Consider the following 13,616-nt stretch of genomic DNA (forward strand, 5'->3'; position numbering starts at 1 on the left):
TGCTGAAAGCATTCTTTAGAAATGTTGGCCCATATTGATAGGATAGCATCTTGCAGTTGATGGAGATTTGTGGGATGCACATCCAGGGCACGAAGCTCCCGTTCCACCACATCCCAAAGATGCTCTATTGGGGGTTGAGATCTGGTGACTGTGGGGGCCATTTTAGTACAGTGAACTCATTGTCACGTTCAAGAAACCAATTTGAAATGATTCGAGCTTTGTGACATGGTGCATTATCCTGCTGGAAGTAGCCATCAGAGGATGGGTACATGGTGGTCATAAAGGGATGGACATGGTCAGAAACAATGCTCAGGTAGGCCGTGGCATTTAAACGATGCCCAATTGGCACTAAGGGGCCTAAAGTGTGCCAAGAAAACATCCCCCACACCATTACACCACCACCACCAGCCTGCACAGTGGTAACAAGGCATGATGGATCCATGTTCTCATTCGGTTTACGCCAAATTCTTACTCTACCATCTGAATGTCTCAACAGAAATCGAGACTCATCAGACCAGGCAACATTTTTCCAGTCTTCAACTGTCCAATTTTGGTGAGATCGTGCAAATTGTAGCCTCTTTTTCCTATTTGTAGTGGAGATGAGTGGTACCCGGTGGGGTCTTCTGCTGTTGTAGCCCATCCGCCTCAAGGTTGTGCGTGTTGTGGCTTCACAAATGCTTTGCTGCATACCTCGTTTGTAACGAGTGGTTATTTCAGTCAAAGTTGCTCTTCTATCAGCTTGAATCAGTCGGCCCATTCTCCTCTGGCCTCTAGCATCAACAAGGCATTTTCGCCCACAGGACTGCCGCATACTGGATGTTTTTCCCTTTTCACACCATTCTTTGTAAACCCTAGAAATGGTTGTGCGTGAAAATCCCAGTAACTGAGCAGATTGTGAAATACTCAGACCGGCCCGTCTGGCACCAACAACCATGCCACGCTCAAAATTGCTTAAATCACCTTTCTTTCCCATTCTGACATTCAGTTTGGAGTTCAGGAGATTGTCTTGACCAGGACCACACCCCTAAATGCATTGAAGCAACTGCCATGTGATTGGTTGATTAGATAATTGCATTAATGAGAAATTGAACAGGTGTTTCTAATAATCCTTTAGGTGAGTGTATATATATATATATATATATATATATATATATATATATTAGATTGTGATTATAACTGAAACTGAACTCGAGAAATCTGTATCTCAATTTGATCTCTATCTTTATACAACAGCACCATTCACGCAATGATACGTCATACCAAATGTTTAGTAATCATTGCCTGCTCTGCACTTCAAAAAGTCAATGACAAAGTAGGTCAAAGTCAAACATTTTGTACAATTGATGCCCCAAAGAGTTTAACGCATTGGCAAATGTTCGTGAAACATGTGAGAGGGACATAATTCTGCCTCCCTCCGCAAGTGTTAACAGGAAACAGATGGAAAGTGTGAGGCTAAGAGCCTCAAATGAGACGCTTCTCTTTAAATTGCCTTTGATCCATCTGAAATGGAAGAGCAGAAGGTATACTTTTATTCAGTGCATGCTGAAATATCAACATCAAATTAGACACAATTTTGCGGATGGCAGTTCCATCAAGGTTTTGTAAAGGATCACGGGAAGAGGGCTCGGAATCTGCCCCTTCCAGGAAATCTCCCACCGCCTGCCATATGCATTTACCCTCTAATAGCAAATCAATTTCTCTAGAGGCCTTATTGTGTAATGGAGTCTGCCTGAAACGCAACCTCCATTGCCCTCCCTTCCAGTTTTCGCTGTCTTCTCCTTCCGACTGCTCCTCTCTCTTGGTTTCCAGCCAGTGGTGGGTAATTTGGGGTGTTAATTGCAGTGTGTTATTGTGCCCTGTCAGGTTTGAAAGGAAGCACTGGGAAGCCACTTTAAGATGCCAACATGCATATGCACACGGAGCTCTCCATGGTGCTGCAATGCCATCGTTTGTGTACTTTACACAAACGATCTGTCTCAAAGGGACCCAGGAGTGCTCTTTCTCTCTCTCAGTCAGTGACTGAGCTGCTTTAAAGTGCACTAAAACTGAGTTATATCACCAATGCAACAGCCCATCCCCAGCAATCACCTGAACCACAGGAAAGACTCATGTGCTCTATATAAACTACCAATGACTCATTGTTAAAAGCAGCTACTGTGGCTGGGAAATAGTTTTAAGTGCATTGTACAATACATTTCTCGCTTTAACAAAGCTGTGAGGTGTGCACTGATCAAGCTAAACTTGAGTTTCCAGGTGCACTCTGGGAGATTAAAGGCGGGCGGGACTTTAGACACTCTGACAAATCAGGAAGTGTAACAGCAGAGCAGTGCACAGCAGAAGGGGAATGAGGCAGATAAGAGCTCTCAAGTCAGAAAAATACAGAAGGTTGAGGACAGGAAAAGATTTGGACCTTAGAAGACCTACAGTCCTCTTATTTTTCACCAGAACAGTGTAATGTGATATGAAAAAAAAAAAAAAAATTCTGAAAAGTGCCTGCGTTTACACAGCAGGAGAAAACAGCTGCCATTTCTGATTTACAGTGTTAAATACAGTTACATCCACACGCTTTGGTTAAAACCGTTATAATCTTAATTTGGATCATTAAAATGTTCAGTACCTAACACTAAATTGTAAGGAATCAAACTGGAATGTCAGTCTGCAATGCATCACGCTTGTGTAGTTATATAATTTTGATGATAAATACATATAATAATAAAATAACACTGTTGTTCAGACATTTATGATTTTTTCCCCCAAGACAAATTCTCTTCAGAGGGAGTTTACTTTCTGTCAGTAGCTCAAGTGCACAAAATGTGACAGGCATGGTTTGGGTTATGAATATTCATAAACGATTTGCTATTCATAAATTCATACATTATTTTATTATTTAAATGATTAAAAAAACAATCATTTTCTGAAAGGTGGCCGTAAGTAGGTAGCCTTAGTCACAGTGGGATTTCATTTCACAGTTTAAGTGTTCGTTTAGCCCACTGTGAAAACAACCGACTGCTTGATTGTAAAATGTGACTAGGTATCTTTTTTTCTTTTTTTTTTATGAATACTGAGGTCAGGATTAAACAAACCTCTTTAAAATATCTGGGCGAATTTTGTCATTTCTAAAAGTCATTATGGTATGCCCCAGCATGTGATCAACAAATATGGACAGGTAGCCGTTACTCTGAAAAAAAGCAAGAATCTATCAAGTTATTATTTTTTTATTTCAAAAAGGATGACACGGTGGGCAGACATATAATCAGCTGAGCAGAAACAACACAAACATGTGCTGTGCATCGGGTCCTGAAGGTCTCCGAAAACCTGTCAGTAAAACACACTTCACATTCTCTCTGTCATTTAGCACTTGCAGTGCAGCATAACCCTGTTAGAGCTACTTACACTCATTAGAGATACAGGGTGAAGGTCACACACAGACACACAAACGCACACACGCACACACACAATAACAAGGTCAGACTCAAGCGTGGGTCTGATTATTAAAAACATTTCAGTCGGGCACATCTGTTACCAGGCAACTGCCACGATCTGACTGCATTCATGGGTTTAAAAAAAGAAGACAAACTTTAAGATGGGAGAACACAATAGCATGTATCCTGTCTATAAAACATCAATGCTGGGATTTGCTACAATAACTGAGACAAATCAATATAGTCGCATAGTGACAGTCGAGTTCAAAATACTCACTTTTCAACATTGATTTGGCCCAAACAGACATTTCATCACCATTAAAAAAAACTCATATTACTTTCAAAACTGCATTTGGCTTGAAGGATGCATTTCAAACAGTCTGCGAGGACTGATCAGGGCGCCTAGATATGTTCTCTTATAATCCCCAGTCTCCTTAATCTGCAATTATGGAGACAGTTTAGTATTCATATCGCCATGTTTGCTTTGGTTAAGAATGACCTTGCTCAGCATTTGTGTGAAAGAAAGAGAGCTAAGGAACAACAAGATACTTTTGCTTTGACAAAACACTACACCTTCTCAAGGGTTAGATACATATTATATATACAGATATATTATAAGAGAACGAAACATAAGTATCAATGCGGTGAATACACTGTAGATAAGGAAGTTCCACCTTTAATTTAAGCACCTATCAGCTTATTCAAGTACATGATTCTTTTCTTTCAAGATGGCTGCAGAGTGATTTTCAATAAGGACTTTGTTAACATGTTTTACTAATTCAACTGTTAAACATACCATAAAACAAGTTTGAGGTCAGCAACAGGTTCTATGATTAAAGTTATAATAAAGCTAGAAAAGAGAATGTTCTACCAGAATGTACAATGTACTACCAGTGTTACAGCCGCCAGCTGGAGAGCCCCGGATAACCCCAAGAGTCTGTCCAAACGGCACTGTAATTTTTACAGAAAAAAAATGCAACTGTAAAAATGCTACTGTAAAAACCTATTAGTTGGTTAAAGGGATACTCCACTTTTTTTGGAAATTGGCTCATTTTACAACTCCCCCAGAGTTAAACAGTTGAGTTTTACCGTTTTCGAATCCATTCAGCCGATCTCCGGGTCTGGGGGTCCCACTTTTAGCATAGCTTAGCATAATGAATTGAACCGAACAAGACCATTAGCATCTCTCAAAAAAAAATTAACAAAGAGTTTCGATATTTTTCCTATTTAAAACTTGACTCTTCTGTAGTTACATCGTGTACTAAGACCGACGGAAAATGAAAAGTTGCGATTTTCTAGGCTGATATGGCTAGGAACTATACTCTCATTCCTGCGTAATAATCAAGAAACTTTGCTGCAGTACCATGGGTGAAGCAGGCGTAATGATATGACGCAGCACCTGATAATAGTCCCCAGCTCAGTAGCCTATTATCAGGCGGCATGCGCTGCGTCATATCATTACGCCTGCTTCACCCATGGTACGGTAGCAAAGTTTCTTGATTATTACGCAGGAATGAGAGTATAGTTCCTAGCCATATCAGCCTAGAAAATCGCAACTTTTCATTTTCCGTCGGTCTTAGTACACGATGTAACTACAGAAGAGTCAAGTTTTAAATAGGAAAAATATCGAAACTCTTTGTTCATTTTTTTGAGAGAGATGCTAATGGTCTTGTCCGGTTCAATTCATTATGCTAAGCTATGCTAAAAGTGGGACCCCCAGACCCGGAGATCGGCTGAATGGATTCGAAAACGGTAAAACTCAACTGTTTAACTCTGGGGGAGTTGTAAAATGAGCCTATTTCCAAAAATAGTGGAGTATCCCTTTAAATGTAAATTCTCTTACCATACAGAGTGAAAAATTCTTAATGGTTTAACATCACATTATATATGTTATACTGTACAATTTATGGTTTTGCAAGTAAATCTACTCACATCAAGTAACACATCACATATGATTATAGTTGAAGGTAAACCGTAGATTGTTATATTAACATTCTACCACATAATGAAATATATGATTATAAACTGTAAAATATACAAGCACATATAGAATGCCATCCCATAATACCTGAAACATTGTCACCATATTTTTACAGTGACTTCCAAGCTGAGTTGCACAATTTATCATAAATTTAACAGGATTTTTAGAACTTTTTTCTAAATAATCTAATATTTGATGATAGAGGTGCAGAAATGATATACTCACCTAAGCTTCTAGCTTCTTAATAGGCCTCAAAGAGTCTATTCATGAAAGGAAATCCCACACTGGCAAAACCAAACCAATGAAAAGGACTATTTTCTGTCCACACTACATTTAAAAACAACATAGCCTACTCTCCTGTAACTCTCCAAACACACTCTTCAATCTTTCCTCTCTGAGAGTGTGTGAAGGTGTGTATGCCATTGGAAACATCACAAGACCTGACTCCTAAAACCCCTTCAAAACAAAACAGTCTATGAACAGACTAATGAGTTCATCTCTAAAAAAGATAAGACCCCGGAGCCAATTTCATTAAGCTCATGCTTCAGGACAGACATAAGCGCTTTAGTTAAAGTGATGTGACAAAAATGAGAAGACCTGAAAACAATTAGTATGCTAATGGAGCAAATTTAAATTCCTTGACTTCACGTTACATGCGCTGGGAAAATAATGCCTGTCTGTGGCTGATATTCTGCACTTGTTGAAACACAACCGCGGCAAAATAGTGCCACTCATACTGAATATGAACAGAGATACGGCTGTTGTGAGAGGTATGGCATCGCTACGTAGATGCTGAAAATATAAAAATAAAAAGATAATTCAAAATATTAATAATACTATAATAGTATACACATAATACTAAAATAACGCTGCTGCTGTGTGAAATTTCTACACATTTGACAACAGATCATGGACCTTTTTAGTCACACTTTTTGCAACAATGTTTAATTTGGGAGGAATGTATGAGCGGTAAAAATTGAGACACTTGTCCAAAGAAACACTGCTAAAAGTACTTTAACATATTTCTTCCTGTTGGCAGGTGGGTTATATTATTTTGATACGGATTTAACAGTAACCGATTTCGTGATTAATTAATGAATTTAGGTCTTTCCACAACTCTCCTTTCTTTCTTTTTTTTTAGTTCTCTCCTTCGCCTTCCACCTCCTCTTTTCTTTTCGAGGTAATTGCCTGATCTCTAATTCCACCCAAGGCTCATCTCCCAGACAATCAAGCCTGGTCCTTTACTCCGACCTGGGCACACACAGAGCCCTGACTCTGAAGTAATCATTTCACCAGGGAGGAGAGATAACCAAACAATCACCATTAACCCTGAGCCTGTCTCTCACTACTTTTCTGAGATGCTCTCTCTCGGGAAGAAAAGAGCTCTCCAATCACACGGATTCTGCTAATAAATATCATGCCTCCCCCCTGCCAAGCTCTGCTCATTAAAACCACAGATGTTTGCTCGCCTCCTCGACTAGTGGATGGCTAATATCTCAACTGGAAGGTGCGTGTCCTTTCTGGTTGTTCCGTTATTCAATAACGCGGCTTGAGGATCAATATCATCCCATCCGACTGTCAAGCTTCTGAGACGCCCGTCTTGTGCAGCGGTACAATTAGTGCTTTGTGTTAAAACAGCTTTTCAGTAGGAGGACTGAGGCTGAAAACAGGCGGCGGGGTGTACAAGCTGATTCATAATGTTTAGCCCTGCAGTGATTCAGGAAGAATAATGGAGCTACATTTCTTCGCTCACCTCTTGGCATAAAAGTCTCACACTCACTCTCTCCGAGCCACAAGGGGACAGCAAGGCTAGAATATACACGCAGAGAAAGTCAATGGTGATTTAATCAACAAGTTTGGCTGTTGAATAGAGCGCATCAAGACTGAGAGCTTCTATTAGTGTCGTGTAGACAGACCTTGACCATTGACCAAATCTGGTCCCTTAACTTATTCTGGCAAATAACTGCTCACTTAGACAGGAAAAAGTCATCTGCTCAACATGTAAAACAACCAACCACAATTTAGAGATGGATAATTCAAAAATCTGATGTAACCCTGGGAGCAATACAGTTGTGCTCAAGAGTATCTTGTTTACTTGTTTAGTTTTTTTTGAAAGCTTTAGCTTTTTTTTTTTAACAATATGCATTAAATGAACCATGAATATGGCTGTCTGAGGCTAAAGATGCAGTCATACTATACTTTGTTTTCCATTCACTTCCATATTTAAAATATATTGAATAAATGAAAATACAGTATTTAATTTAAAATATTATTTAATATTAGTAGTATTATATTCTTGAATAATATTTAATATTTTTTGTATAAATGTTATATTACATTATAAATTAAATAAATTATTCAAAATATTTAAAATATATCAAATTAAGAACAGTATTATTTACATTTAAAATAAATAAATATAAATATTTAAAATAATATTTCATATTAAAAAGTATAATATATCAAATATTAATAAAATAATAATTTGTATTACCTCAAAATTTATGCAAGAATGTCTGCCAAAATTTTTGTTTTTCTCAGGATTAACTTGTACCTCATTCAATCCTGAGGTGTGACAGATCTACACATTGAAGCTGTAAGCTAATTTTCGGCGGAGCGTCCCTGGCGTGAGCGGGGAGACTTGGAGAGGACGGGCTGTCATGGTGACGGTCTACTGAGGCCGTAGCATTAGCACAACTAACAGACTGAAGAGGCAGAGAAAACGGTTGAAGTGTGTGTTTTCTTTTGTGTGTGTGCATACAAGTAGTCCTGGAAGGCCTGATAAGACAGAGTGATACCAGAAGTGTGACACAAACTGTACCTGCCATACAGACTGTGTATGATCACTAACTGCTAATGCAAGAACTGGAAGATCTTGTAAAGATGCACATTCGCACACACCTACACACATACACTAACAACCCCACACTTCATTCAAAAGGTCTGTGTACCTCATATGCAATAAACATCAAAATATCAGCAGCAATCACACTGAACGACATATTTACCACGAAACAAACATCACAGGTAAAATAATCAAAAAGACGATTATCACATAAATTGATTTCATTCGCGTAAACCATATTTGGAGAAAATAAATGTGATTTCACTGCACAAATGGCTTTCTTCAAAGGGAGGTTCTGTTTGTCTGTTATTCAGGCCCTCTGAAGAATTTCATGCGGATGTCAAAACGGTTCGGAACATTGGCACAGACGTAATGTTCCTGAGTACGGATGAACCACAACAACAACCACCACGACGACAACAACAAGAACAACAAAGTAACGGGAGGGAAAAGACACATTCAAAATAAAGATCACAAACTTGCCAGGTAGTTTGCTGCGGTCACCCCTGGGTATGTTAGATCAAACCGGGTAACCAGCGCAGGCTGCAAGCGAGAAAACACAAAAGAGCGTCACCAGCAAGTCGGCTGCACTCAGGGAAGGAAGAGAGAGGCAGAAGAGACAAGATGAGAGATGAAGAAGACACAGAAATACTGCATGTACCATGAGAAGAAGAAAGAAAAAAGATGGTAGGATGAGGCTTTGATTTTAAGGTTATTTTGGCTCTGACCTCCTAAGACAACCTTCTGACCATCGATACACACCACTGGTAAAAGCAATCTAAAAGGCAGCTCACACTGTGCACTTGCTTTCAAAAACAGCTGGACGGAGAATAACGGAACTGAACGCATGGAGATGCTTTTTTAAAAGTTGAACTGCATTTAACTTGACACACCATCTTAAAAATGCAACGCTCATGGCGCAAGCTGCTGAAAAAACAGCGAGATGCGACTCTGTCTGATGCAAGTGTGCATAAATCAACTATTTAAAAATAGCCCGGATGGAATGTAAGAACACGTCTTGTGTGTAACAATGTTTTCACCTGGCTCTGTGGAACAGGAAGTGAGAGGAATAAGTCAGCGAATTTTTTATTTATTTAGTTCTACTGACAAGTAATATCCTGCACCTGAGCGTATTCAACTCTGAGAAATCATGCCGGTAGACAGAGGTTGTTATGTGACTGGGGGAGAAATGGCTGTTGGCAAAACAGAAAGATTGAGATCTTAAAGCACTGTCTACACAAGAGATGACAGCGCAGAATTCTGATGAGCCTAATGCTTCAGACAGGTCTATACACTCTGGACTGGAATAAAATCATACACTCCCTCAGATCAAATAAAAGCAGAGCTTTTGAATCATCTGCAGACAATCAGATGAGGCACAGGCTGTTAATGTCTCTCTGGCACAGAGCGTGACTCCAGCAGGGTCATATCTGATCACAGAAAAACAGCAACAAAAGCTTTCAATTGTGGAATAAAGAAATGTGTTCTTTATCTGCCATTTTTCATGAAAACAGTACACTTAAAAAAAAGGCACAGAGGCACAAATCCAACTATTTGATAATCTTTTTGATGGAACATTATCAATTATCCAATGAATTGACACACAATTGTCAATGCAGTAAAAATATTTGTAATTAATTAACTAATTTTAAATACCACAAATATATACTACCGTTCAAAAGTCAGGGTCAGTAAGAATTTTTTTTTTTTTGTAATCCATAAAAATGATAAGAAGTGACAGTTAAGATTTTTACATTGTTACAAAACAAACAAATACCATTTCAAATGCTGTTCTTTTGGACTTATTATTCATCAAATAATCATGAATTAAAAAATATATATATTACGGTTTCCACACAAATATATAAGCAGCACAACTGTTTTCAACATTGATAATAAGAAATGCTTCTTAAGCACCAAATCAACATATTAGAATGATTTGTAATCATACTAATGATCTGTAATCATACTAGGATTAGTATGTATAATCTGAAACAGAGATTCGTTACCTAAATTCAATATATATTAATAATTATTACTGATGATTTTGCTGCATCTGACAAATATACCACAAAATAAGATACGTATCATTCATGACTACTCAGAGAATAAAACTGCCAGAGTCAAACGGTGCTGTAATTCAGCCAAAGTCAGCCTGCTTTTTAAACTAGCAACTGAGCCCCATCTAGTGTTGAGAAGTCATTTTACAACATTACATTTCTGATTACAACCTCTTGTACTTTCACAAATTAAAGATCCTCTCCACAAATCATTACTTATTGATCATTTTTATCAAATATTTTTTCACAGCACGAGTAAGTTGCTACCACTATAATGAACACTAACCCATAACCTAAAGCACTCTTCTAATAATGTCTAAATTACAAGTCAAACTCTTTTCAAAAAATTTTTTTTTTAATTACTATATGAATGAGGAATGAAAACGTGACATGGAAAACTAAACACTCATAAAGAAGCAACCAGATCAACACACACACAAATGAAAAGAGAGAGGAGGAGAAAGACACCAATGTGAAGAGGGGTGTCATGTTACTCATTGGATGGTCTAAAAAAGGGTGACTTACCTTAAGCGGTGAAATGTGAGAGTGGGAAACATAGCCGTGCACATTCTCGATTTCTGAGAGGTTCTTCTCCGACACGTGCACCAGCTCCGGCGCTCGGACTTCATTGGTGAGCCGCGGGAAGTTGTGTTCCAGAGGAGGGGAATCTTCATCCTGATACCGGTACTGTACACAGGAAAAGTAAGAGGAAGAGATGGGGAAACAGAGGAAAGCAGAGAGAATGAAATGAGAAAAGGCAGAAAGAAAACCCACAATCCACTGTGAGCACAATGCTGCAAACACAATTTAAAACATGACCTTCAGCCAATGAGGTTTGTGCCCTGTGAGATGATGAACAAGCCAAAAAAAATTCCCATAATTCATTATTTGAAGAACTGAGAAGGACTGAAATCATGATGCATGATGAAGATTAACGTTTTCTGTGAGCAACCTCATGCACACGCAATGATAAAGCAAAGCGCTGGTGCTGACATGCTCCAATCTAGAGAGAGAAGTTCTAAATAGTTTGCTCTGCATTCAGTTGAGCTGAAAACAACACTGAAAATGTGTAAAATGAAGACATAACATAGTGCAGCACATCAGTTCTTGACAAACAGTGAGGATTTGGTACGGCGCGGCCCCTGTCTTTCTGTCTCACCCAGGGGGAGTTCATCAGGGCAGGATTCATACATGCTGGAGATTGGCTTTGGTGCTGCGAGCCTTGTACCGCTGGAGGCCTGTTCTGTAAGTACACATACACACACACAGGAGCCCAACTGTGAACAACCAATCACAGTCAGTTAAGCTGAAGCATTTAAATAATTATACATAAACTAGAGTTCAAAAGTTTGGGGTTGGTGCTTTTTAAAGAAGTCTCTGCTTTTATTTGATCAAAAACACAGTAAAACAGTAATACCCACTGATCTAATATCACAACATATTACAATTTAACATGGGTGTTTTGATATAATTTTAAAATTTAATTTCTGTAATGGCAAAATTCAATTTTCAGCACCATTACTCCAGTCTTCAGTGTCACATGATCCTTCAGAAATCATTCTAATACGTTGGGTTGGTGCTCAAGAACTCTTATTTTTATCAATGTTGAAAACAGTTGTGCTGCTTAACTTCAAAAAACTGAATTTTGAATAAACAGAATCAATGTCACAGTCACTTTGCTGAAAAACAAGCAAACAACAACAACAAAAAAGTCCTGACCCCAAACGTTTGAACAGTAGTGTAGACCAAAAATTAAGATAAGGGAAGAAGCCTTGACCAACAAAAACATACAACCTCACGTGCACACACACACACACATAAATACACAGCGACCGAACGAATCACAATTTACAATTCATGTTATGTTTGAAAGCCAACATCTTGCCTTAATTTGGATGGCAAATGAGACACTTTCCAACTCAAATGTACTATTTTTAATTTCTAATTGTTCTACAGAGGGAGGAAAAATAGATGGTCCTCAATAATTAAAACAAAACAAAATCTTCAAAAGTGCTTTTTAAAAATAAAACAAAATCTCCTTCTTCTGAGGGACAAAGGCTCTCACACAGTGTAGCTGCAAACAAAAAATAAATAATACAATTCAATTAAATGAATGACTGGAGCCTTCATTCCTGTAGCTCTAACAGTAGATGGAGCTAACATTACCAGGGAATGCATGCAACTGATGCAAGTCCCTATAGATAAAGGCGAAAATCCACAAATGTAATGTAAAAAAATTAGTTACGAGTAGAGAGCCATAATCACCACTTCTGCAATCAAAAAAGCTCAAATATCAGCATGACAGAGAATACATCACACTATGGAGATAACCAAGTGTAATCATATTTCAGGAATCAGGCTGCACCTGCCCACCCGCAAAGAACATGAGAGCTTTAATTCTCTCTGATGATATGACTCCACACACTGCACAGAGTAATTATCCTACACCTTACTGACTAGCTTTAAGCACAGAGGTGGGCTGTGCTTTGAGTTACAGTGCTTCTCATTATCCTAATCCTCAGAATGTTGCAACATAGAAGTGTTTTAGAACCTTCTGTCAGTTTAGAATTTAAGCACATCATCACTTAGTTCCAAAACCCAGTGATGCACCTCACAGCCTTTTAACCCTCTGAGGTCGGCAAACGCGCCCACGCGTTTTGCTGGATTTTCTTCACATTGTAGCACTTTAAACTTAAATTACTCCGTCATTTATGGTCATACAGAAAAAAAGAAATATAAAAAAAGAATCTGTGATATTTCTACTTTTTTATGTGTCCACTTACAATCAAATCAAAACATTGTGCTTTTGTAAAATAAAGAAAATAAACAGGGTGTGCGTTCTGCCTCTCCGTCGCGGTGAACTTTTTTTTCTTGAGCACGTCTATAAACTGAAACAAAACTCAGCAAATACTTGTCACACATTTATGAGCCATATACCTTTATAAACATTTAAGTGTGTACTTTTAAATGATCGGATTCAAACTGAAAACAAATATTCTCTGTTTAAGTAATTTGTATAAAACCAACAAGATGTCCAGCTTCTCAAACGCTTCCTAATTAGTTTTAATTTGACCACGCCTACTCGCGCAAAAGATATTCACATGCAAATCTCCACATGGAACGCGAACGCGCTCATTACCTCAAAAACAAAACACCAAAACACTTCATCAGTCTCTGCTTTTCGTCGAGATTGAGAGACGCGTCCTGAGCTTACATTGGCTTTACCCCAGAAGATGAACGCGATTTGAAGATAAGGTAAGAAATTCTTACATATTAGTTTGTTATTGTTGCATAAATTTCACATTGCA

General features: G+C 38.3%; 1 protein-coding gene across 1 annotated transcript in view; it reads right to left on the reverse strand.

Moving 5' to 3' along the window:
* Positions 1–13,616, reverse strand: part of dlg2 (discs, large homolog 2) — a 203,592-nt gene that overhangs the window by 123,958 nt on the left and 66,018 nt on the right. Inside the window, exons 2-4 of the mRNA XM_084400195.1 lie at positions 11,468–11,551; positions 10,834–10,995; positions 8,732–8,791 (exon numbers count right to left, since the gene is read on the reverse strand). Coding sequence (XP_084256321.1) covers positions 8,732–8,791; positions 10,834–10,995; positions 11,468–11,551 — 306 coding nt within the window. The remainder of the gene's footprint in view (positions 1–8,731; positions 8,792–10,833; positions 10,996–11,467; positions 11,552–13,616) is intronic.

Source organism: Rutilus rutilus (genome assembly GCF_951802725.1).
Source record: "Rutilus rutilus genome assembly, chromosome: 25".
NCBI classification, from domain to species: Eukaryota; Metazoa; Chordata; class Actinopteri; order Cypriniformes; family Leuciscidae; genus Rutilus; species Rutilus rutilus.